General features: G+C 39.5%; 1 protein-coding gene across 1 annotated transcript; it reads left to right on the top strand.

Moving 5' to 3' along the window:
* Positions 1-995: 995 nt before the first annotated feature.
* Positions 996-5,891, top strand: AVPR1A (arginine vasopressin receptor 1A). Its single transcript, XM_047788520.1, has 2 exons — positions 996-2,455; positions 5,404-5,891. The coding sequence occupies exons 1-2, from the start codon at positions 1,471-1,473 to the stop codon at positions 5,688-5,690; spliced, it is 1,272 nt and encodes a 423-aa protein (XP_047644476.1). The 5' UTR covers positions 996-1,470; the 3' UTR covers positions 5,691-5,891.
* The last annotated feature ends 17,084 nt before the right edge of the window (positions 5,892-22,975 follow it).

Here is a 22,975-nt window from a genome sequence, read left to right as displayed (position 1 = left end):
GCAAACAGCTCCCCCTTGCAGTCCTTCGAAGCACACCTTCAACCAAAGTTAAAACACAGAGCTCACAGAGAGTATTTCTTCCCGCCTCCTGCCCCGCCGCTGGGCTCCAGCTGTCCAGAGTAACTAATTAGTAGGTAGGTAGTCTTTTCTCTCTTGCTTCGGAGTGTTTCTTTTCCGCCCAGGGGTTGCCTTTTCCTCACCCAAGACAGCAAGGAGTCTGGCGAGTTTTCCCTCCGGTGCCCTGGTCAGCGCTGCCTGGGCTGTCGCTCGCTCTCCCGCAGCTGCTCTTTGTCCTCCCGAAGAGATATCCCCACGATTCAGATTCAGCAGTAACCACACGAAGTCCCTACGGACTACTGTGGCCTGATTCTCGCCCATCCCCGCTGTGGGAATCAGGCTTTTCCGGAGAAAACCCCAAGAAACTAATTTAGACAAAACTCTCTAGGTCCCACCCCCCGCCCCCCCAACCCGCTTCCAGCCCCCGGGGAAAGTGGAAAACCAGGACACGTTTCTCTCCCCCCCCGCTGTAGATTCGGGCACGGCGGCCGTGGGGACTGCGAGGGCATCCTTTTGGTCCGCGAACTCAGGAAGGGTAACAAATAACAGGCATCAAAGAGGTTACTGGGAAGAGAGCGCCCTTTAAGTCACCCTCCTGAGGAGGGTGGAGAGCAACTGAGCTGTGAGAGACAAAATTCCCGTAGCCAAATTGCCCTGGGAATAAAATCAGCCAGACTGGCTGCCCAGGGCTGGGCCGACTGCTGCGGAGGGATAAACTTGGGCTGGAGTAGGTAGAGTCACGCGCTAAGTTAAGGTGCAAGAGCACACGCGCCTGCAGGTGGATTCGGGATTTCCAGGTACCAAATTGACTACATCTGTTGAAGTCAAATGTAGGGTTAAAGTGACTCTTGAGGCTTAAGGAAATGGTGGTAAGCCCTGAAAAAGCATGGCATGTCCAGCTCTCCAAGTTTTTTAGAGCAGCGGGAAAACTCCGGGATCAACCCTCTTTTACGCCCAGTAATCCTTGAGTCTCCCAGCCCCACCCCTGCATCGGCAAGCAAAGACAAATCACCGACGTAGGAGGGAGGGGGATAAAACCCCGGGGGAATAGGGAAGGGAGGTGGCGAGAGTAGGCACCGAGCAGTCTCCAACCACTGGGGTGAGAAGCAGCGCGATCTGGGGAAACGAACTCCCCATAAATAGAGTTCCGAATCCATTGCTTTTGGAGACTCTGAGCGCACCTCCCCAGCTTCGCCCGAGTGGAGAAAGGCAAAGCAGGGAAAGGGACAGGCGACGCGACCGAGAGTGACTGAGTTGGCGTGTGGGACTCTGCGCCAGGAGTCGCAGGAGCCTGAAGGAAAGCGGAGCTCGGCTCGCGACCAGCGCGGGTAGGAAAGTGCGCACCGCCAGAGGAGCCCAGGCCAGCAGAGGCGCAAAGAGAGTGGGTCTCCGCGGAGGCCCTGGAGGCGTTGCATGGACAGCATGCGTTTCTCCGGGAACCCCGGGGCCGGGCCCGCGGGCAACTCTAGCCGGTGGTGGTCTCTGGCCGCCGGAGATGCCAATACCAGTCGGGAAGCCGAGGCGCAGGGGAAAGACGGCGACCCGCAGGCCGACAAGCGCAACGAAGAGCTGGCCAAACTGGAGATCGCTGTGCTGGCGGTGATTTTCGTGGTGGCGGTGGTGGGTAACAGCAGTGTGTTGCTGGCGCTGCACCGCACGCCTCGCAAGACGTCCCGCATGCACCTCTTTATCCGCCACCTCAGCCTGGCCGACCTGGCCGTCGCTTTCTTCCAGGTGCTGCCTCAGCTGTGCTGGGACATCACCTACCGTTTCCGCGGACCCGACGGGCTGTGCCGCGTGGTGAAGCACCTGCAGGTGTTCGGCATGTTCGCATCGGCTTATATGCTGGTGGTCATGACCGCCGACCGATACATCGCTGTTTGCCATCCGCTGAAGACGCTGCAGCAGCCGGCGCGCCGCTCGCGCCTCATGATCGCCGCCGCCTGGGTGCTGAGCTTCGTGCTGAGCATTCCGCAGTACTTCGTCTTCTCCATGGTCGAGGTGAGCAATGTCACCAAGGCCTACGACTGCTGGGCCAACTTCATCCAGCCCTGGGGTCTCCCCGCCTACGTGACCTGGATGACTGGCGGCATCTTCGTGGTGCCCGTGGTCATCCTGGGCACCTGTTACGGCTTCATCTGCTATCACATCTGGCGCAACGTCCGTGGAAAGACAGCGGCGCGCCAGGGCATGGGCACCCGGGGGGAGAGCGCGGGTGGCGCCTTCCACCAGGGGCTCCTGCTCCAGCCGTGTGTCAGCAGCGTGAAGACCATTTCTCGCGCCAAGATCCGCACCGTGAAGATGACCTTCGTGATCGTAACAGCTTACATCGTTTGCTGGGCACCCTTCTTCATCATACAGATGTGGTCTGTCTGGGATGAGAAGTTCTCCTGGATTGGTAGGTGTCAGGACAATAGAGAAAGCTGCAGGAATGCGTGTGCGTGTGTGTGTGTGTGTAAAGAATTTCTTTTCGTGAATGTCCCATGACAAGAGTTCTTAAACTTCTTCATGTGTAAGAATCACACCTAGAGCAGTATTGTTAAAAGGCAAATTTGTGTCGTCCCCACCTCAGATATTTTGATTCAGTAGATCTGGAATGGAACCCTGGAATCTGCCTTTGTAGCCTGTAGTGATCTTAAATACAGAAACTGGTGCGCCAGAGTCAGCCATTGCAATCACAAAACATAATAATGACTTTTTGCCAAGGCACCAATGGCAGTGTTCATACTCTGCTTTCAAGTCTATTGGATGCAGGGAAATATTTTTACTGTTACAACTGCTTGTTACTAGTTTGTAAAAAGTATCACAATGTAAAAACTTTATAGAAATGCCCAAAAGTAAGGGTAAAATTGACATATTTTTCTGAAGATTTTTTTAAATTTTAGAATAGTTTTATTTATGCCTCATCCATTTAATAAACATATTGTGCATATTATGTACCAGATTTTATGGTAGGTCCTGGGGATATGAAGAAGATTGAATGTCTTGAAGATTCTTTTTTTTTTTTTTTTTTGTCTCTTTGCTATTTCTTGGGCTGCTCCTGCGGCATATGGAGGTTCCCAGGCTAGGGGTCTAATCGGAGCTGTAGCCACCGGCCTACACCAGAGCCACAGCAACGCAGGATCCGAGCCGCGTCTGCAACCTACACCACAGCTCACGGCAACGCCGGATCCTTAACCCACTGAGCAAGGGCAGGGACCGAACCCGCAACCTCATGGTTCCTAGTCGGATTCCTTAACCACTGCGCCACGACGGGAACTCCTATTGAAGATTCTTAAGTCAATAGTTCCAATTTGGAGTTTGGCTAGTGTTCCATTTCTTATCATAATGTTTTAATTTTTTCCTACAGTTACTTTAACACTTTTTCCCCCAGAATTTCAAAGCTGGATTATTGATAAACCCTAAATTTGTTAGATTAATTCATTAATCTTTCAGCATTAACTTGATCCCACAGCTGAGAATGTCCTCTGCACCTACTAGCATGAGTTTATTCCTTCACAAACAAGAAGAACGAACATCACAAGAACTTAGCCTCAAAAAGCATGATTTAATGTCATATGAGGAATAAAAAAGTTTTTCAAATCAAATATATTTACAAAAATGTTAATGACAACAACTGTAAATAAGTATCTGGTTAGATGTGTCTCCTTTTCTTATTTGGGATGGGGGTGAGGAGTATTTTTGATGTACTTTGGAAGTTGTAGGTGCAAATAAAACATTTGAGAGTGAACGTAATTCAAGTAAAATTCTTGCATAGCTATAATAGCACCAATGATGAAAAATACAACATAAATTCATTATTTTGGATTTACCATTTCCTGTCTTGCTTGGTCTTGGCAGCCTCTTACTGACAACCAAATAAAAAAAAATTCAGTCTAATTACTGCCTTACTAGGATTTAGACACAATTACTAAAAAATCCTTAATTTGTGCACAGGTTTGTTGATGATTTCTTTTCTTTCTGAATACAGTCTTAGATCATAATCAGCTTCAATAGCAGCATCATAGCATGAAGTTTGATTAAATAACCTGTAATTCATTCTGGCATAACAAGAGCAAGAAGACTCTCATTTATATTTAATCAAGGAAAGTCAGTGCTTGCCAATTATTCTTTAGAAAAGGTACATTATTAGTGCAGCAGTTCTACTATGAAACATTATATTTATGTAGTTTACCAGTTTAGACACACAAAAAGTGGTTCAAAGGATTATTGAAATGTCTTTTTTTTTTTTTCTTTTGAGGCCCGTACCTGTAGCAGGGTAGAGGTCAAATCGGAGCTACAGCTGCCGGCCTATACCACAGCCACAGTAACATGAGATCTGAGCCATTTCTGTGACCCACACCACAGCTCATGGCAACACCAGATCCTTAACACACTTAGCGAAGCTAGGGATCGAACCTGTGTCCTCATGGATGCTAGTCAGATTTGTTTCTGCTGAGCCACAATGGGAACTCCTTTTCAAAAAAAAATTTTTTTTTGAAATTTCTCAATTCATCTGTTCTTAAGGTAATCAGATTTTTCAAGCCACAATCAAAAATGGTTTTCTTTTAAAATCAAAAGAAGTTTCTAATTAACCAAAGAAAAACAACTAAACATTTCATCCCTCAGGGACCCATTTCAACTATCCCCTTCTGTATACTTTCCTTATTATAAGAATATATTTAATATTAAAAAATGAGAGCAACTAAACATGGCCCATAATGTCATACTTTGCTTGAGCAATCAGGAAGAATAAAATTTGATATATGTAGCTGTAGATTCTTGAAGTTTCATTGAAATTGCAGCCATTCTGTAAGTGCTATACCCATTAGCACATGCTAGCACTAGCACAAAGCATTCAAAAGTTTGGGAGTTATAACTGTAGTGCACCAGGTTAAGGATCTGGCATTGTCTCCGTGGCATTGCGGGTTCAATTGCTAGCCTGTCATAGTGGGTTAAGGGTCCGTGGTTGCTGCAGCTTCTCAAAGGCTCAGTTTCAATCCCTGGCCAGGAACTTCCATATGCCCTGGCTGGGGCAAAAAAAAAAAAAAAAAAAGGATTCAAAAATTTATTAGTAAATTATTTAATATTCTCAACCTCTTGAAAGTCCCATTCATTCTACTTAAATATTTTAATGTGGTTTAAAATACTTGAATTAATTTCAAGGTATCTTGCTTGCAAAAGTATTTTATAATGCAGCAATTTCCATTCACTAGCCATTTCCCTGATTAATAAATACTTCCTTTCCTATATTGACCTGTAACATTTTCCCACTTTCACTAATCAATATAGAAAAATGAGTTTACTCAGTGCTCAGTTACTTGCATTTGATTATTTAAATGCTCTCCCCTTACGTTTTCCATACAGACTCGGAAAACCCAACCACCGCCATCACTGCATTATTGGCTTCCTTGAATAGCTGTTGCAATCCCTGGATATATATGTTTTTTAGTGGCCATCTCCTGCAAGACTGTGTTCAAAACTTCCCATGCTGCCAAAACACGAAGCGAACATTCAACAAAGAAGATTCTGACAGTATGAGCCGAAGACAAACTTCTTTTACTAACAGCCGAAGCCCAACAAACAGTATGGGCCTATGGAAGGACTCGCCTAAATCTTCCAAGTCTATTAAGTCCATTCCGATTTCAACCTGACCCAATGAGTTCATGCAACCTCACTCCTGTAAGGGACTTTTCAGCTCCTTGGCTGAATCCAGTTAGAAATTATTAGAACAAATGAACTTATATGAGATACACATACATTGACTTGCTGCATACAAGACTATGTTTCTAGTTGCGTTTTTATATTGCTACAACCAAAAACTATGAATTGTTTTATACGGAATGTTAATAAAAATATGCTACACTAAAATCTGCAGGCCTAATTCCCAGAAATAACAGAAGTCATATTTATAAAGGAAAAATCACAATCACTTAGCTTTATATTTTGCTGTAGCTTTCTTTTTTTTTTTTTTTTTGATATGACTAAGGCTTGATTGGTTCATAAGTCATATAATATAGGGGCATTATTTCTGAACAAAATGAGCTCATCATCAGGCTGAGGGTTTGAAGAAAATTAGAGGAGACTTTGGAGAACTTAGTTTCTGGCCAGTAAGATCAACTTATGTATATAAAAAAAAATGCAGCCCCAAAATGTGGCCTGTGAGTTCCCGTGTGGTACAGTGGGTTAAGGATCTGTTGTTGTCACTGAAGCATCTTGGGTCACTGCTGTGGCATGGGTTTGATCCCTGACCTAGGAACTTCCACATGCCCCAGATGCAGCCAAAAATAAAAACCTCAGCCTGATGATGAGCTCACTTTGTTAAAAATTATGCCCCTACATGATAGGACTTCTAAACCAATCAAGCCTTATCATATCAAAAATAAAAAGAAACCTATGGGAAAACATAAAGCCAGGAGATGGGATGGTACCTTGGAGAGGCATCAGTGCTTAAGGCATACTGAGCAGGGGGTGCCTGTTGCAGAGTGAAAAGTGGAAAGTTCTATTAGAAACTATAAATCACTTACATTCCAAAATATCAACTTCAGAACTAACTGTTCCCTCCTTTGGTTCCTCGTGTTTCATTGGTTGTGAAAAGCATGATTACCAAGAGGCTGAAAGTTAGAGAAAATGTTGTCAACTGGACGATGATAGCTTTTTTTTTCCTCTCCCGCTTTAAGGTCAGATTTGTGTGAGGAATACCCTATTTTACTAGAAAGGTAGAAAGGGTAGATTGCCTCTAGAGGCTTTCTCTAGAACACTGTAAACATGCTTTGACCAGTGTTATAAGGTATCCTGTACCATGTTGGATATTAATACCATGTTTGGGGAATTACTTCATGTTGGGAAATCCAGATTCATAGAAATGAGAGTCTTCTAAAGAGTGACACAGGATACTGAATGTCCCGCGTATTTAATTAAAAATAGCCTGGTCCTTCCTTTTGTTCTCCCACCCATCTAAGAGTTTTGTGCTGGAAAAGAGGTAGGTTTGGGGGTAGGATGAGGGCAGAGAGATAGAAAGAAAACTGTTCTGCATCTAGTATGTGCATAACATCAGGCAAATGACTTAAAAATGTAAAGTCTCTATTTCTTTGGCCATATATGGTATTGATAACACCTTGCAGGGTTACTGTGAGGACTAAATGAAATCAAGTGTGTGAAAATATCTTCCTCAACTGTCAAGTGTTTTATGAATGTTAGCTGTTGCTTTCATAATCACTTGGGGATTCTTCGAAATGACCTGGCTTCTTCCTGTCTACTTTTCATGAATCAGAATGTGCTGGTTTCTTGTCTGGGACATAAAATCCTAAAATTTAAATATAGCTCTGTTGATTCATTGGGAAGCATTGCTGGCGGCCACTAAAGTCTAAATGCTGCCTAACCAAAGCTTTCTAATTTAAAGAGAGAACTGTTTTCCTTTGAATGCAGGTAAATTAAAGCCAGCCAAGGACATCAGCTTCTTTAATTTCTCAATAGAGATAAATTACAACATTATTTGGCTGCTGTTACTGCATTTTTCATTAATGGAACTCAGTAGGGTTTTTTTGAGCTATTTTGTCTGGTTCCTTTTCCTTTTTAGAGACATTGTAATGGTTTGAGATAACATCATAAATATTTTACATCCCTTAGAGGAAGCAACAGATATTTTAACACTATTATTGTTTTGTTTTGTTTTTTAAACTTGGTAGATAAGAAACTGAGCACAGAATGGCACTGTGAGAACCTGGACCCATCAATCTCATTCCTCTTCATTCTCTTGTCTGTCCAAATTCTCATGTCTTTTACTCCCTGGATTGAAATGCCTAAAAATAGGTTTACAAATATTTTATAGAAATTAAGTGCTTAGGTTTTAGAATTCTGATTTTTATTCTATTTTAGGGTTTTTTTTAAGAGTATAGTTGATTTACAGAGTTGTGTCAATTTCTGCTGTACAGCATAGTGACCTAGTCATACATATGCATATACACTATTTTTCTCATATTATCTTCATCATGGTCTAGTCCAAGAGACTGGATAGCATTCCCTGTGCTGTATAGTAGGACCTCATTGCTTATCCATTCTCAAAATAATAGTTTGCTGATTGGAGTTGGCAGGTGCAAAGACTTCTGCTTTTTCAAAACAGCGCAAATATGTCTCTTAAAGGGCACTGTCCAATATAAGCCACTCATTAAGTCTTTATTATTTGAGTCATAGCAGCATCTCAGTATCAATACCCTTTTTAATGTTGTCAGCCCTTTTTAAAACTAAAGCCCATGATTTTCTTTTCTGTGGAAATGTTCATTTGTGCCCTATATTAGATTCCAGATGTAAGTGATATCACATGGTATTGAGATATCACATGATAGCCTCTAGTTCCACCCATGTTCCTGTAAATGGCATTATTTTGTTCTTTTTTATGGCTGAGTAGTATCGCATTGTGTATATATTCCACATCTTCCAAATCCAATCATCTGTCAATGGACATTTGTGTTGTTTCCATGTCTTGGCTATTGTGAATAGTGAGAAAAAAGAGTGTATACATGTATGTGTAACTGGGTCACAATGCTGTACAGAAGAAAAAAATAATAATAATGTATTGAGGAAGTAAAAACTAAAGCCCTTTGGATAGGAACAAGGATGAGCGCACATTTTTTCCAAAACAATAACCTCATGGTTCTTATATAGATTGTTTCAAAATAATGACATGTATCTCCAGAATGAAAAAAAAAAAATCAGTTTGAATCTTATTTCTAGGAACATCTCTCAAATAAGGTGCCTATAAACCTATCCAACTGTGTTTTCTCCTTTTCTTTCTTTCTTTTTTTTTTTTTTTTTTTAATGTTTTCTAAGGCCACACCCATAGCATATGGAGATTCCAGGATAGGGTCTAATCGGAGCTGTAGCTGCTGGCCTATGCCGCAGCCACAGCAACACCAGATCCGAGCCGCGTCTGCGACCTACACCACAGCTCATGGCAACGCTGGATCGTTAACCCACTGAGCAAGGCCAGGGATCGAACCCGCAACCTCATGGTTCCTAGATTCATTAAGCACTGAGCCATGATGGGAACTCCTGTTTTCTCCTTTTAAATGCATCAGAACATGAGATCGCAGAAACAGGTTGGGGAGACACTGGAAGATGTGGATGCTAGTTCTGCACTAGGCAAGGATATGGTCTTATTCTCTGTGGTTTAGGCTGAGAAGCTTAGCTTACCTAGCCGCTAAATATTTAATATTAGACACCCAGAAATGGCATTTATATGTCCCAAATTGAAAGAGTCCGGCCTGTCTATTACAGAAGAAAGGAAACTGTAGTTGATATAGAAGAAGATTATGTGGGAAGGGAAGATTTCCCTTTCTTGACCAAAGAGAAGACCTTGAGATATTACACCAAGCAAAGGCTGTTGCAGTCAAAGATAAATGTGTTGCATCACTTTATTTTGCAGTTACTTGTAGGAAGATCCTGCAAATATGTCTGTATGGGGATGGGGGGAACACAACGGATAAAATAATCCCCTGATAAGGGGAAATTGATGTTATTTCTATTGGGCATTTGATAAATATTAATTGATGATGAAAAAATATTTTAGGGAGTTCCCGTCGTGGCACAGTGGTTAACGAATCCGACTAGGAACCATGAGGTTGCGGGTTCGGTCCCTGCCCTTGCTCAGTGGATTAAAGATCCGGCGTTGCCGTGAGCTGTGGTGTAGGTTGCAGACGTGGCTCGGATCCCGCGTTGCTGTGGCTCTGGCGTAGGCCAGTGGCTACAGCTCTGATTATACCCCTAGCCTGGGAACCTCCATATGCTGCGGGAGCAGCCCAAGAAATAGCAAAAAGACAAAAAATATATATATTTTAAAGTATATATTAAGTGCAATGGGTTAATCTTCAGACATGTATTTTTAAAGTATGAAAATAACTGTGAAGGAAATTAGTGAAATTATCTGCTTAATTACATACTTGCCCTACACACAGATTTCCATCACCATCAAAGACATCTTACACCATGATTGAAGGAAGGGTGTGGTTTTTAAAGAAGAAAAAAAAATCAAGTTGTGTTAATAATATGCAGTACCGTTCCAAACTTATTACGCTTCCTAGAATGGATAGCTATTGACAATTAAGAATCAACTTTCATGTCTGTTATTACACAAGTAAAGTAATCCAATTAGGTTAAAGTTTTATGTTTGTCAGACTCTAAAACCTGTATTTTTATAACAAAATTGGACACTCAGAGCTTTAAACTATTGCTTCAGAGTTTGACTCTACCACTAAAGCATAATTAGAAGCAATCTAGGGGAAAATTGAATCCTTAACCCCCCAAATCACAGATTATGTTCCTTTAAACATGTAAATTGAGCACTAATGGATTTTCTTCCTGTAGGCAACTGCTCTATTTCAAATAAGCTCAGGGCAGGGGCACCAGGAATGCTAGTCCTGTAGGTGTAGAAGCAGCCACTGTACCTCAGCCCTCTCCCTCCTTATGACCCTTTTAGTATCACTCAGCATTACTGGCAACACTTGATATCATTAGTAACACACGGGGAGTAAATATTAGAGGATGCTTCTTGACTACAATACGACATCTGCCAATTTGAGCAAAAATTTAAAGACTATTCATAAGAAGGGTTATTTCCTTTAAGTGTCCAAGAGAACTTCATATGAGTTGAGTCACAAAAATTGTGTGATTTCATTGCACACATAGGCATTTTAAGAATATTGTTCTAACCCAATTTTTAGGCATATTAAATTATCATGAATGGAAATATATAGGTGACCTATATATTTCAGCATCAGAAATATATATATATGTATGCATATATATATAAACACACATATACATATAACAGAAATATATGTATATATAAAGATAAGTGGTGATATTCTGCTGTGTAGCACAGGGAACTATATCTAATTACTTGTGATGGAACATGATGGAGAATAATGTGAGAAAAAGAACATATATATATATACATATATATATATAAAACTGGGTCACTTTGCTGTACAGCAGAAATTGACAGAACATTTTAAATCAACTAAAATAAAAATGTATTTATATTATGGTTAAAAATTAAATCCCATTTTTTCTTTGTAGTATATATATTACATTTTTACATTAGTTTATATTTGAAATAAAAGCAAAATGTTACAGAGTTAATTAAACATTTTTATGTTCCAGGGTCATATTAGCAAATTCAGAAAGTGAAATTTGAGAATTAATCCGATAGTAATAGCAGAATAATTAATAATTAGTATAAATATAAAATATTAAGCATTTCTACACTTGAAAGTAGTGGTCTCTATATCACAGGATTTCTGACTTAATATGTTCTATGCTGCTTTACCTCATTATTATAACAAAGTTACTGAAAATTAATGTTGTATATTTAGTATTCCATTTGGGGAATTTTTCTTCAAATGTCCTATAATGTATCCCCTAGCTTGTTACACTGTATAAAAGAACTTCAATGTGTTTTCTTGAGGTAATTGCATCATTAAGGTTTTGATGGCTATTAAAATGTTTTGTGATTGTATCCAATATTTGGGTTCTTTACAGAAAAATGGCTTGTGGGAACACATTGAAATAATTGGTATATTTATTACTCCAGTTTCATTGTATATTGGCTTGATTCTATAAATAAAAATATATATCAAATTTGATGAATGGATAAAGAAGATGGCGTCTATATATATACAATGGAATATTACTCAGCCATAAAAAGAATGAAATTCTGACATTTGCAGCAACATGAATGGACCTAGAGAATATTATGCTTAGTGAAATTAGTCAAAGAAAGATTAATGTTATATGATATCACTTATATGTGGTGCCTAAGAAACAGTACAAATGAATGTAGACAGTGAAACAGAAACAAACACAGAAAACAGACTCAAGGTTACCAAAGGGGGGGGGGCAAACAAATTAGGGTTACAGGATTAACAGATATGAACTACTGTGTATAAAACAGATAAGCAACAAGGATATAATGTATAGCACAGGGTATTATCGTGCAATAACTTTTAATGGAGTATAGTCTGCAAAAATAATAAATCACTATTCCTTATACCTAAAAATAATATAATATTGTAAATCAACTATACTTCAATTAAAAGGTCTGATCCAAAAAAAGAAAAAATAAATATGAAATTTATCTGAAATAATTCTCCTGCCATCTAGTTTAATAATAAAATATGTTTCAAGTTAATTATGCTGATTTTGAAAAGCCATAGACCTGCTTTACAGCTGGTAGCTCTTGATAGGTTTATATTTGAGCATAAATATGTTCATATTTATACTCTTTGACTAGAGCAAAAACAAGTGAAACTTTGTAAATGCCTTTTGGATAAATTATAATCACAAAAGCAAGTTATTTTTGTTATAGTATGGATTAAAACAACCAAATTTGAGTTAGCTGAGGTCATGTGTCTCATCCTCTAAAAATGTCATCTGTTTATTTGTTTCTAGAAGTTGATGAGACTGACTTCTGGGCCCAAAGATCAAAACTCTTTCCATTTAATAGCCTATAAAATTGTAATTCTTTACCCTGTGGACTAAGAAACTCAAATCATATTAACTTTTAACTTATGTCATAACTTTTTTTCTTTTATAAGCGAAATCCTAATAGCATAAACTAAAAGGCTTATTTTGGGTTTGGCTTAAATTCTGGAGGCAGTGAATGCCCAGAATGGAAGAAAAGGAATTTGAAGTCTCTATTTTAAAATCCTGTTATTTTAAAACTCACTCTTATTTTAAAGAACTTATAAGTGTTTTAAGAATAAACAGGATTTCTACCAAAGGATATTTTCACAAGGGCCTACAAATCAGGTAGAACTGAAATAACCGTTCCATTGTATACCAGAAGAGCCTCATAAAAAACATCTAGTGTAGAATGTATTAATTCATTTATTCTCTATATTTATCCCTTGTTAATCTCTAGAGTTAAATGTTTCTTCCTTTCTGCTTTCCATGCACCCTCTAAATACCTTCACTATGACATATATCAAAATGATTTACAGTGTTGGTTTATTAGTCTGTCTTATCCTTGACAATTACATCATGTTTATCTTCAAAATAAAAGGTATGTCCTCTTCACCTCTGCATCTTAATATTGTAGATGCTGTTTATTGTAGCTGCTAAACTAATGAAATTAATATAGCTATTCTAAATATAAATATGTGGTAATCCATATGTTACACATGTTAAACATTGTGTGTTTTTAATAAAAATGAGATGCTTTAAATCATGAGAAAGAACATTGTTTGGTTTTTTAAAAAGTACTATATCAGGGAATCAAAAACTCCAATTTTTCCAGCATCGATAGCTAAACAATCTTGGGAAAATCACTTTAATCAATCTAGAGGGCCTAAGTCATATCATCTTGGCTGAAAAAAAAAAAAAAAGAATTTACAGATTCAAACCCAAGTTTAAAATAATCCTGTTAGAAAGACTTTGACACCACCACCACAATTGTCGCTTGTCTCTAGGCATAAGCCAGTGAGAATTCAGCAGAACTTAAGTGCAAGTATAGAGTTTACAAGAAAAACACTAGAAAATTATTCCCCTACTCACCCTTGCCCTCTGTTTGATTCTACCTTTAGAAGCATAAAGGTTAAGTCTAATTAAAGCCAAATCAATGGGGACAGAGAGGGTGTATTTATCCCCCTCCCCAAGTTCCAGGTTCTATCATTCACCAAGTCATCCGTGTTTTAACCACAACCACATCTCATTAACTTGTGTTATCTAAGTACCTACTGCCTGGATGGATGCCTTCAATCTTGAGCTCTGTGTGCTCACTCTTTCCTTTAATATCCAAATAAAATAGTTTTGGCCTCATCTCATGCGTTGTACAGTCTGTGCCTTTCCCTAGATCTAAGAGGAGTCCTGAGTATTTTTATAAATTCCTCCTTCTGTTGGGCTCTCAATTCACAGCTCATTAGTTAACTTCTCATGACTATTTTTTCTTCACTCATTCCCTGACACTTCTTCCAACAACTCTCTTAGGGGAGAGTTCCCCTAAAGGATGAAGAGTCACACAGGGGTTTAGATTATGCCTCAGAAGAGACAGTGATTTTGGATGTACTGTTTTAAAGGTCCATGGCCATCTCTTCTAAGAGGGATTAGGACCTCATCATTCTTGCCTTTAAGACCTTGATGGCTGCTCTCTTGCTCAAGTTTCCTCTCTACCAAGACTCAAAGTCCTTGTTTTTCCAAATGCCAGAAATTAAGCTTCCTTCCACTTCATTTTGCAGAATTATTTAGCTTTTATTTGTCTAAGCACTCTCACTTAGATTCTGCCTATCAAAATAATGCATTGTCTGTAAGATGTTTCCTTAAGCAAAGTGGAAATTCTCATCCCATAAAGAATGTTGCCTTTTCCAATATCCAAGAGTTCAAACTGCATTGAACTTTTTTTTTTTTTTGTCTTTCTGCCTTTTTTCACTCCCGAGGCATATAGAGGTTCCCAGGGGTCAAATTAGAGCTGTAGCCGCTGGCCTATGCCAGACCCACAGCAATGCGGGATCCAAGCCTCGTTTGCGACCTACACCACAGCTCACAGCAATCCCGAATCCTTAACCCAATGAGCAAGGCCAGGGATCGAACCCACAACCTCATGGTTCCTAGTCAGATTCATTAACCATTGAGCCATGACAGGAACTCTGAACTTTTTAAATAAACTCTTATTTCTTCTGTACTAGTCACAGACACATATAGAATGCCAAAATAATTCAGCTTTTGCCATTTTATTCATTTGTGTAACTTTTGCACAATTGATATTTCTTCATGTTGGAGTGCCCTCTATTCCCAAAAGTACACAGTTATAAGATCATCTCAAAATACCAGATATTCAACCCATAATACTCTTAGATAGAGTCAATTTTGGAAAACCAGTTTTCTATTTCCTCTTGATTATTATATGTAGTCTCTTTGTTCATATGCACATTCTGTAACATTCCTTTCCATATTCCATAGCAATCAAGCAAAAGCAAGTGCACAAGCTAATGTGAATATATATAACTGATGTTATTTTTTAGAGCAATTTTAGGTTCACGGCAAAACTGAGTGGAAGATAACAGAGGTTTCCCATAGACCCTCTACCCCTTCACATGCATTATCAACATCCCCCACTAGAATGGTACATTTGCCACAATTTATGAACCTACACTGACACATCATTATCACACAGCATAGTTTACATTACGCTGTACATGCTATGTCTTTGGGCAAACATATAATGACACGTATCCACCAGTATAGTATCCTGCAGAGTGTTTTCCTCCATGTTCTGCTGTATGTGTGTGTGTGTGTATATATATATATATATATATATATACAGTTTTGCGTGTTATATTTTTATAGCTCCCATGTCCTCAACGCTCTACCCTAGATCTTTGTCCGAGCTTCCTTAATTATTATTTTATTGTAAAATAATACCATATAAAATAAATCCAGCAACAACTCTAAGACATTTTAAAATAACTGGAAACATAAAGGAAAAAAAAAAAAAAAAACTGCCGCAATTAGTTTTTCCCCTGGCCCCAGTCATTGGTCAAATCCTCTGCTAGGTGAATTTTACCCCTCTCCTCTTTTCCCTTTGCCCTCCTTCGCATACCAACTCTAAAGCATTCTCCATTTCCCAGCCTCCACTTTCCAGGTATGGATCAACTTTTAGGCGATAGCATCAAAATGCTCAAAGGAACAGGACTCTTCCACAATCTGTCCTAGTGTGTGTCAGGTCCCAGAGTTTGTCAATGAGAAATCCAGGACCAAAAACATGCAAAAAATGCTGACATTTAAGGAGCTCTTGAAAGCAAAAGAATAGCCTTTAAATAATAACAGCCTTTAGAAAACCCGAAGAATCCAAAGACTTTGGAGATAACAAAGAGCCTGGATAAGATTCTTATCTAACTTCAATTTTTCAATAATAATAATAACCCAACTCAAACTATCAGGTATTTCAAGGGGTGATTGTCTTTCAATTGCTTCATTTTGTAGAGTCACCACTTACCACTGCATCCAAATAACTTACTCAGGCCCTGACCCAAAATAATGCAGGTAAAATGTTAAACTACTTGGGATGGGAAAAAAAAGGAAAAGATAAAAGAGGAAAATCAGCCATTTTGAAGTTTTGGTAAATATGTGTAAATGTTTTTTCTCCCCATTTCTATTTTAAGTTACAGTTTAGAGAAGATTCTGAAGGAACTTCTATAAGATGGTTACAGTTTAGATAACTATGAAAATCAACCTCCAGGGATTTTTTTTAAAACAGCTTACTTACCTAAGCAAAGCTGATGATTTCCTTTAGCAAATATATAAACTATTCAAAAAAAAAAAAAAAGAGAGAGAGATCTTCAGGGAGTTTCCATTGTGGCTCAGCGGGTTATGAACTTGACTAGGATCCAGGAGGATACAGGTTCGATATTTGGCCTCATTCAGTGGGTTAGGAAACCAGTGTGGCTGTGGCTGTGGCGTAGGCCAGCAGCTACAGCTCTGATTCGACCCCTAGTCTGGGAACTTCCATATGCCACAGGTGCGACCCTTAAAAAAAAAAAGAGAGAGAGAGAAAGATCTTTAATCTTTAATGTATAGAAATATTTAACATACAGTCAGTGGGTGATTATATACCTAGTGTGGGAATGACTGTTTTAAGTAGGTGAAAAAGTCACTTTCTAGCATCAAACGGGAGCTAAATATACCAGAGTTCATTTGTTTCTTAACCATTCACTGCTTGTTCCTTTCTATTATGAAAGTATGAGTCTATGAATTTCAAGGCCTGCACTGACATTCCAGGAGATATAAAAAGTTCAGGATCTCTGAAAAATAAAATGTTAATATGATTTATATCTTCAATGAGATGAGGAGTTACTATAATTAGCCATTACCATTTCAAATCTTTTGATTCATGAATTTCTCTGTAGAAATTAGCAGTGTGGCCAGTTTAACAGTTCTATTGGTAAATGAGAGATGAAAGGAGACCTGTCATTAGGTTTTATGAATTTTAATACTTTTTTAATATTTTAGGTTTATCTAGGCATTATTTTCTCTTACTCCTAAGGGATGGATATATCAGAAAACATGTCTCTGAACATTTTAGGAAGAGTGGAGGAAAATTCTCGTCAACTATCTTCTTTCAACTTGAAAAGGGGCCCTATTTCCAGGCATCTTGTACATGCTTTTTCCTTTGCCTGATCGTCTTTGGGTTGAGTTGGGGTCAAGAGTCTGGACCTAAAGATAAATCTCTACACTAGAGAAATTTCATTTCATTTCTTTTTTTTTTTTTTTTGGTTTTTATAGCCACACTTGTGGCACATGGAAGTTCCCAGGCTAGGGATTGGATTGGAGCTGTAGCTGCCAGCCTATGCCACAGCCACAGCAACACAGCAATGTGGCATCAAGGCATGTCTGTGATCTACACCACAGCTCACAGGAACTCCCTATTTCATTTCTTAATCTGAAAATTCCTTCTCTTCCCAGCAACTGGCACCTGACGTTGATGGTCCCACTAGCGCTGTAACACAGCCCTCTTTTATACTCATTAGATTTTTTGACCCAGCTGGGTTCCAGCCCCCTGCACCAGAGACCAACTCCTTCCAGCTTGGCCTTTTAACCCTTTGTTTACATAGCTCCCATCAGCCCACCTGTCTTCACATCCTCAATCCTCAGACCAGTGTTTCTTCAACCTTGATGTGCAAATAACCTGGGGATCTTATTCAAATACAGATTCCTTTTTTTAAAAACACTATTTTTCTTATATTATCTTCCGTTATTGTCTATCCCAAGAGATTGGATATAGTTCCCTGTGTTATACAGTCGGACCTCATTGCTATCCATTCTAAATGAAGTAGTTTGCATCTACTAACCCCAAACTCCCAGTCCATCCTACTCTCTCCCCACCTTCAGTTTGGCAACCATTGGTCTGTTCTCTTTGTCTATGAGTCTGTTTCTGTTTTGCAGATAGGTTCCTTTGTGCCATTCAAATTCAGATTCTGATTCAATGGATTCTGATTCACTAGGAAGGATTCTAAGATACTGGATTTCCAACAGCCTCTGCTGCCACTGCCGGAGTCCAGCTCCAGTGACCAGGGATGCACACCCTGTCGGGGATGGATGGTGTCAGCAAATGCACACGGAGACAGCCTCTTTGTCCCTTCTTTCAGAGCGCTGGACTGCTCAAATTTTATTGGCATGGATGATTGTTTATATAGACAGTTTTCAATTGCACCACAATGTTAAAAGTACACCCGAAGGTCAAGCTCTAAAAATTAACTCCCAGATTATGTTTCCTAAAAGGCTACAGACATAAGGATTTGGCATTCACAAGTTTTGTTTTTAGATTAGTGCTTATCTTTAAAGCATCATGGCAGGAGGGCAGTATGAGAAAATCAACTTCAGTTAGCTACCGCTTAAAAGTTTCTAAAATCAAGGACAACTCTCATAGCTAGGTTTTTTGACCATGAATAATATATATCTAACTTTATCTAAGTCTGTAGTACATTCCAACTTCTAAAGCTTACAGTATAACCAGTTAGTAGATAAACACTATGTTTTTCATTAAATTGGATTTGAATAGGAGAAAGTCCATCAGGATGAAATTTTTATATTATTGTTGTAATTTTGTTAAATCACAAATCACCACAGGAAAATAAGAATGGAAAATAAGGATAATAAGCAAATAACAGGAAAGACTGGGGAAAAACTGAATAACAAGTAAAACAACAAGAAAGACTAGGTCACCCGGGGAAACAATCCATGTTCTCCAGCACAAACATGGAAATTGGTTTCCCCGGAAAGCCCCAATTCTTCTCCATCAACGTCAACATGAGAGCCATGTAATCTGAGGCCTGCCCTCGGATTGCACCGCACAGGCAGGCCTCAGCCTGCCCTCGGTTTTTCACCGTACAGGCAGGCTTTTGTCCTGACCAGAAGCCCACCTTTGGCATGCACCGTTCAGGTGAGCTCCCTTCCTTGGTTAGGAACCTGCCTTCAGGTTTTTCTGCCATCAGGCAAGGTCCCTTCCTCGAGTCCCTGCATCTCCTCGGCTCCCCACACTCCTCAGTGATGGCAAGGCCATCTGTGCACCACACCCTGAGTACTAAGGCCTTAGAGGGTCTTAGGGCCTTTTTCAATGGGAAGATGAAAAGTATTGCCTAACCATTTCCAAGGGTTTATCCCAGATTGTCTTCATATTTGGACTATGTAGCCACTGATACGGTAAGATATAAATAAATTGTCCATTCTGATCACTTTCCTGGCAAGTGGTCTCTGAGGTTCCTTACCTTGCTTCTTGTACCAAAGTGCTACCTACAGAACTTCCATGTACAGCTACCAGATTCCAGATTGGGAATACAGAAAAAAAGGAGAGTGGATCTGGGAACCCAAAAAGGTTAAAGTAAAAGTAACTTTACGAAAAAGAGTCTATGCTTCTATTAAAATAAGGGAAACACTGCCCTCCAATACAGAAGATTTTCTCTACTTAACTGCCCTATGATCATGATCCATCCCATAAAGACCAATCCTCTAAACCCCTTGTTTCGAAGGGAGAAATTTGAGTATATCTCCTATAATTGGTCTTTTCCCACAGGCAAGATGATTAAGCTGTACCCCCACAGCATCTGGGCGTAGTCATCTCATAGTATCATCATTAATCTATGGAAGATATTCTATCTGATAAATGCACATTGTTCTCTTTAGTGTGCTTACCTCCATACTTTTAAAGGATACACATATTCTTTAATCTGTGGATTTACTTAAGCCATTCATTGACTTCCTGTTCCAAGGGATTCAACACACTCCCCTTCATCATTCCTCTCCCACCTCCCAATACAGCTACACTACCAATATTTTAGCCATTTTAATAATCAGTTACACCATTTTGATGTACAAAATAAAACTACCAGCTCAGCACTTAAAAATATGGTAATTATGTATAAGAACTCCAATGGGGAAGAAAGAAGAACACTCATGAGCCAGCAGCTGAGCATTCCTGAGTTCATAAGCTGGCAGCTTGCTTTCTTACATGAGGACAACATAAGACAAGCTGCCTCAACTTAAGCATTGCCTCATCATCAGCAGGGTTGGAGGAGCCTTCAATTATTCAGGCAGGGGAAAAAAAGGAGACCTCATATTCCTCAACTTGGACCATGTACAATAAATAAAGAGCTTCAAAAAAACTCCCAAGAGGTACTGAAAATGTATATTGGAATGAGGTTGCAGCATTTGTCCAGTAATACATTTACATGGGAAGGCACAATGCCCATCCAGAGAAGTGAAAAGCGAAACAGTAAGGATCTCTTTGATCATGGTTACGTGAAGCTTTTTTTTTTTTTCCTCTAATTCTGCAACAGGAGTCTTTTACAAAACAGAATCTAGCCCTAGAGAAATATTTGAAATAGTTACTATTTATTGCTCATTTGCTAAATCTGATACACTATCCTAAGTATTACCTTTACTGTTTCACCCTTCACGCCAAGGAAAAAAAATTTAAGTGAGGAAACTGAGATCTGGAGCAGTTGCCAAAGACCACAGCCGCTCTAACGCAGAGCAAGAATTTAAAACCAGGCCCACATGAGTGTTGTCTGCTGTCACCGGTGAGGCTGTGCTGTTTCAGAGGAATGGGCAATTTGCTATTGCTGGCACCATGCCCTGCTTTTCTATTCTATGTTATCTCCCTCTCTTTTATCAAAATGTATCCAAATTAACAATTATATAGTCCATCACACCTCAATATATATCACCTCCCCAATGAAATATTAACATGTTATTTTTTTCATTATGAATGAAGTGGATGGCTTTTCCCCCATTTAAAGGTATCTAAGGCTGTAGGAGACTAGATAAACTGTTATTCTTGTGGGCATTTCTGAAATCATTCCACCTATAGATTAATTCCGTCCTTGCACAGAGTTAAATCCCTAAATAGAAATTACACTTGACTGAATAATTTCCCCCATTCTTAGAAGTTCCGTATAAGCTTTCTAGCACAGGGCTGGCATGAAAGAGACACATGTTTTAGTTTTCCTGCTTTTTTGTATTCTTATATTAACTGCAAATACATCGCATATTGTCCTCATATAATGACATTGTTCATTCACTTGATGTTTATTGAATACCTTCTAGACCCTGGAGAGTTTTCTAGACACTAGTTTTCTAGACATATTAGTGAATAAGATAGACAGTAAGCAAACAAAAAATTATGTCTAATGAGGATAAGTGGTATGAAGAAAAGTGATACAGAGATTATGGAGAGTGTCAACTAGCATAGAGCACAAGGACCATTTTATATGACATGATGGAGACAAGCTCGTGGATAAGATGCAGACAGTGAGGGAGCCTCATGGGTATCTAATGGTGAAAGCAACCAGTACAAAGGCATTGACACAGGACAGTGATGGTCAGCAAGGGGCGGGAGGCTGGAGGAAATGAGAGAGGTAGATAGGATGTGATGATGTCATAGATTGGGGTATGGTGTGGAGGCAGGGGATCTGGTAGACCTTAGGGGACTTGGGGTTTTCAGTTTAAAATGAAAGGCTAATAGAGGATTTGGGGCAGAGGAACAACAAAATCTAATGTCTGTTTTATAAGATGATTCTGTCGGTTGTGTTGGGAATAGATCATACAGAAACAAGGACTGCAGGAGGGAGAGTAGTTAGGAAGCTTTTGCACAAGAGCCAGGTGAGAGATGCTGATGGCTCAGGCTGGAATGGTGATGGGGGAGGATGTGTAAAGTTGTGGGATCCTAGACAAGTTTTGAGTGTTTGCTAAAGGTTTGGAAAGAGATTTGAAAGAAGGGAGTCATAAATGACCTGGGTTTTGACATGAGGAAATGAAAGACAGTGTGTCTCTTTAAAGGAGAAATGAGGAATGAGCAGGTTTAGCGATATTAAAATTGAGATACTTTTAGACATCTAAATGTAGCACCTCAGACTCCATGCTTGTCTGCCTCTGGACAAAGACTATTTCAAATCAACACATATCACACAAAATGTCATATTAGAGACATTCTGGTTAACACCAGGAATAAGAATATCAAATAGGCAGGTAAATGCCTGAATATGGTCAGGGCTAGAGGCAAAATTTTAGGAGTCATTAGTGCCTAGATGGTATTTAAGTCTGGGGATTGGATGAGACCCTCAAGGACATGAGAGTATCTAGGGAAAAGAGAAGATTTGTGAAACTAGAGACTGATACTTTCCAATATCCAGTAGTCATGTCTTCTGGGAGCCTCTTACCACACATGTCCTAATCATGTCCATGTTAACTAGGCAGAGCCAGGTATAAGGCAGAAATTGACCATGGGGCCACCTTAAAGTTTCAATTCTTTTTTTTTTTTGTCTTTTCGTCTTTTTGCCATTTCTTGAGCTGTTCCCGCGGCATATGGAGATTCCCAGGCTAGGGGTCTAATCGAGCTGTAGCTGGCAAGCCTACTCCAGAGCCACACCAATGCAGGATCCGAGCCGAGTCCGCGACCCACACCACAGCTCACGGCAACGCCGGATCCTTAACCCACTGAGCAAGGTCAGGGATTGAACTCGCAACCTCATAGTTCCTAGTCAGATTCGTTAACCACCAAGCCACGAAGGGAACTCCTTAAAGTTTCAATTCTTAAAAAAATTAAAAAAATAAAAAGAGTCATACTGGTTTTCAGCTGAATGGTGAAAAAGCAGTGGTATAAGTTTAGGCAGCAGGGCTTTACAGCACCTGGAACTACTGAAAAGCTACACTTCATTTCCAGTAGCCTAAAACCACAGAAACACAAATGGTATTAATTTATACAGACTCCAAAATAATAATATTATTTGAAAAATGTTGGAATAGAAAATACTGTGCTAATTTAATATACTTCAGCATGAAAACAGAGATTGGGGGAAGAAAACACTGAAGTACTATACTTGAGCAGTTGAATGTTTTTACACCAGCACACTGCTCTTGTTCCAAATTATTAGTGCATATTGAATGTGTGTAA

This window comes from Phacochoerus africanus, chromosome 7 (assembly GCF_016906955.1).
Source record: "Phacochoerus africanus isolate WHEZ1 chromosome 7, ROS_Pafr_v1, whole genome shotgun sequence".
NCBI classification, from domain to species: domain Eukaryota; kingdom Metazoa; phylum Chordata; class Mammalia; order Artiodactyla; family Suidae; genus Phacochoerus; species Phacochoerus africanus.
Note: the sequence above shows the minus strand (reverse complement) of the source record. Positions and strands in the feature narration are given on the sequence as shown.

What these genes read in the sequence shown, in the direction of transcription:
- AVPR1A (XM_047788520.1), top strand. Translation starts at nt 1,471, where the DNA reads ATGGACAGCATGCGTTTCTCCGGGAACCCCGGGGCCGGGCCCGCGGGC. An exon ending in TGAGAAGTTCTCCTGGATTG is followed by an intron (nt 2,456 to 5,403) that starts GTAGGTGTCAGG and finishes TTTTCCATACAG; the next exon opens with ACTCGGAAAACCCAACCACC.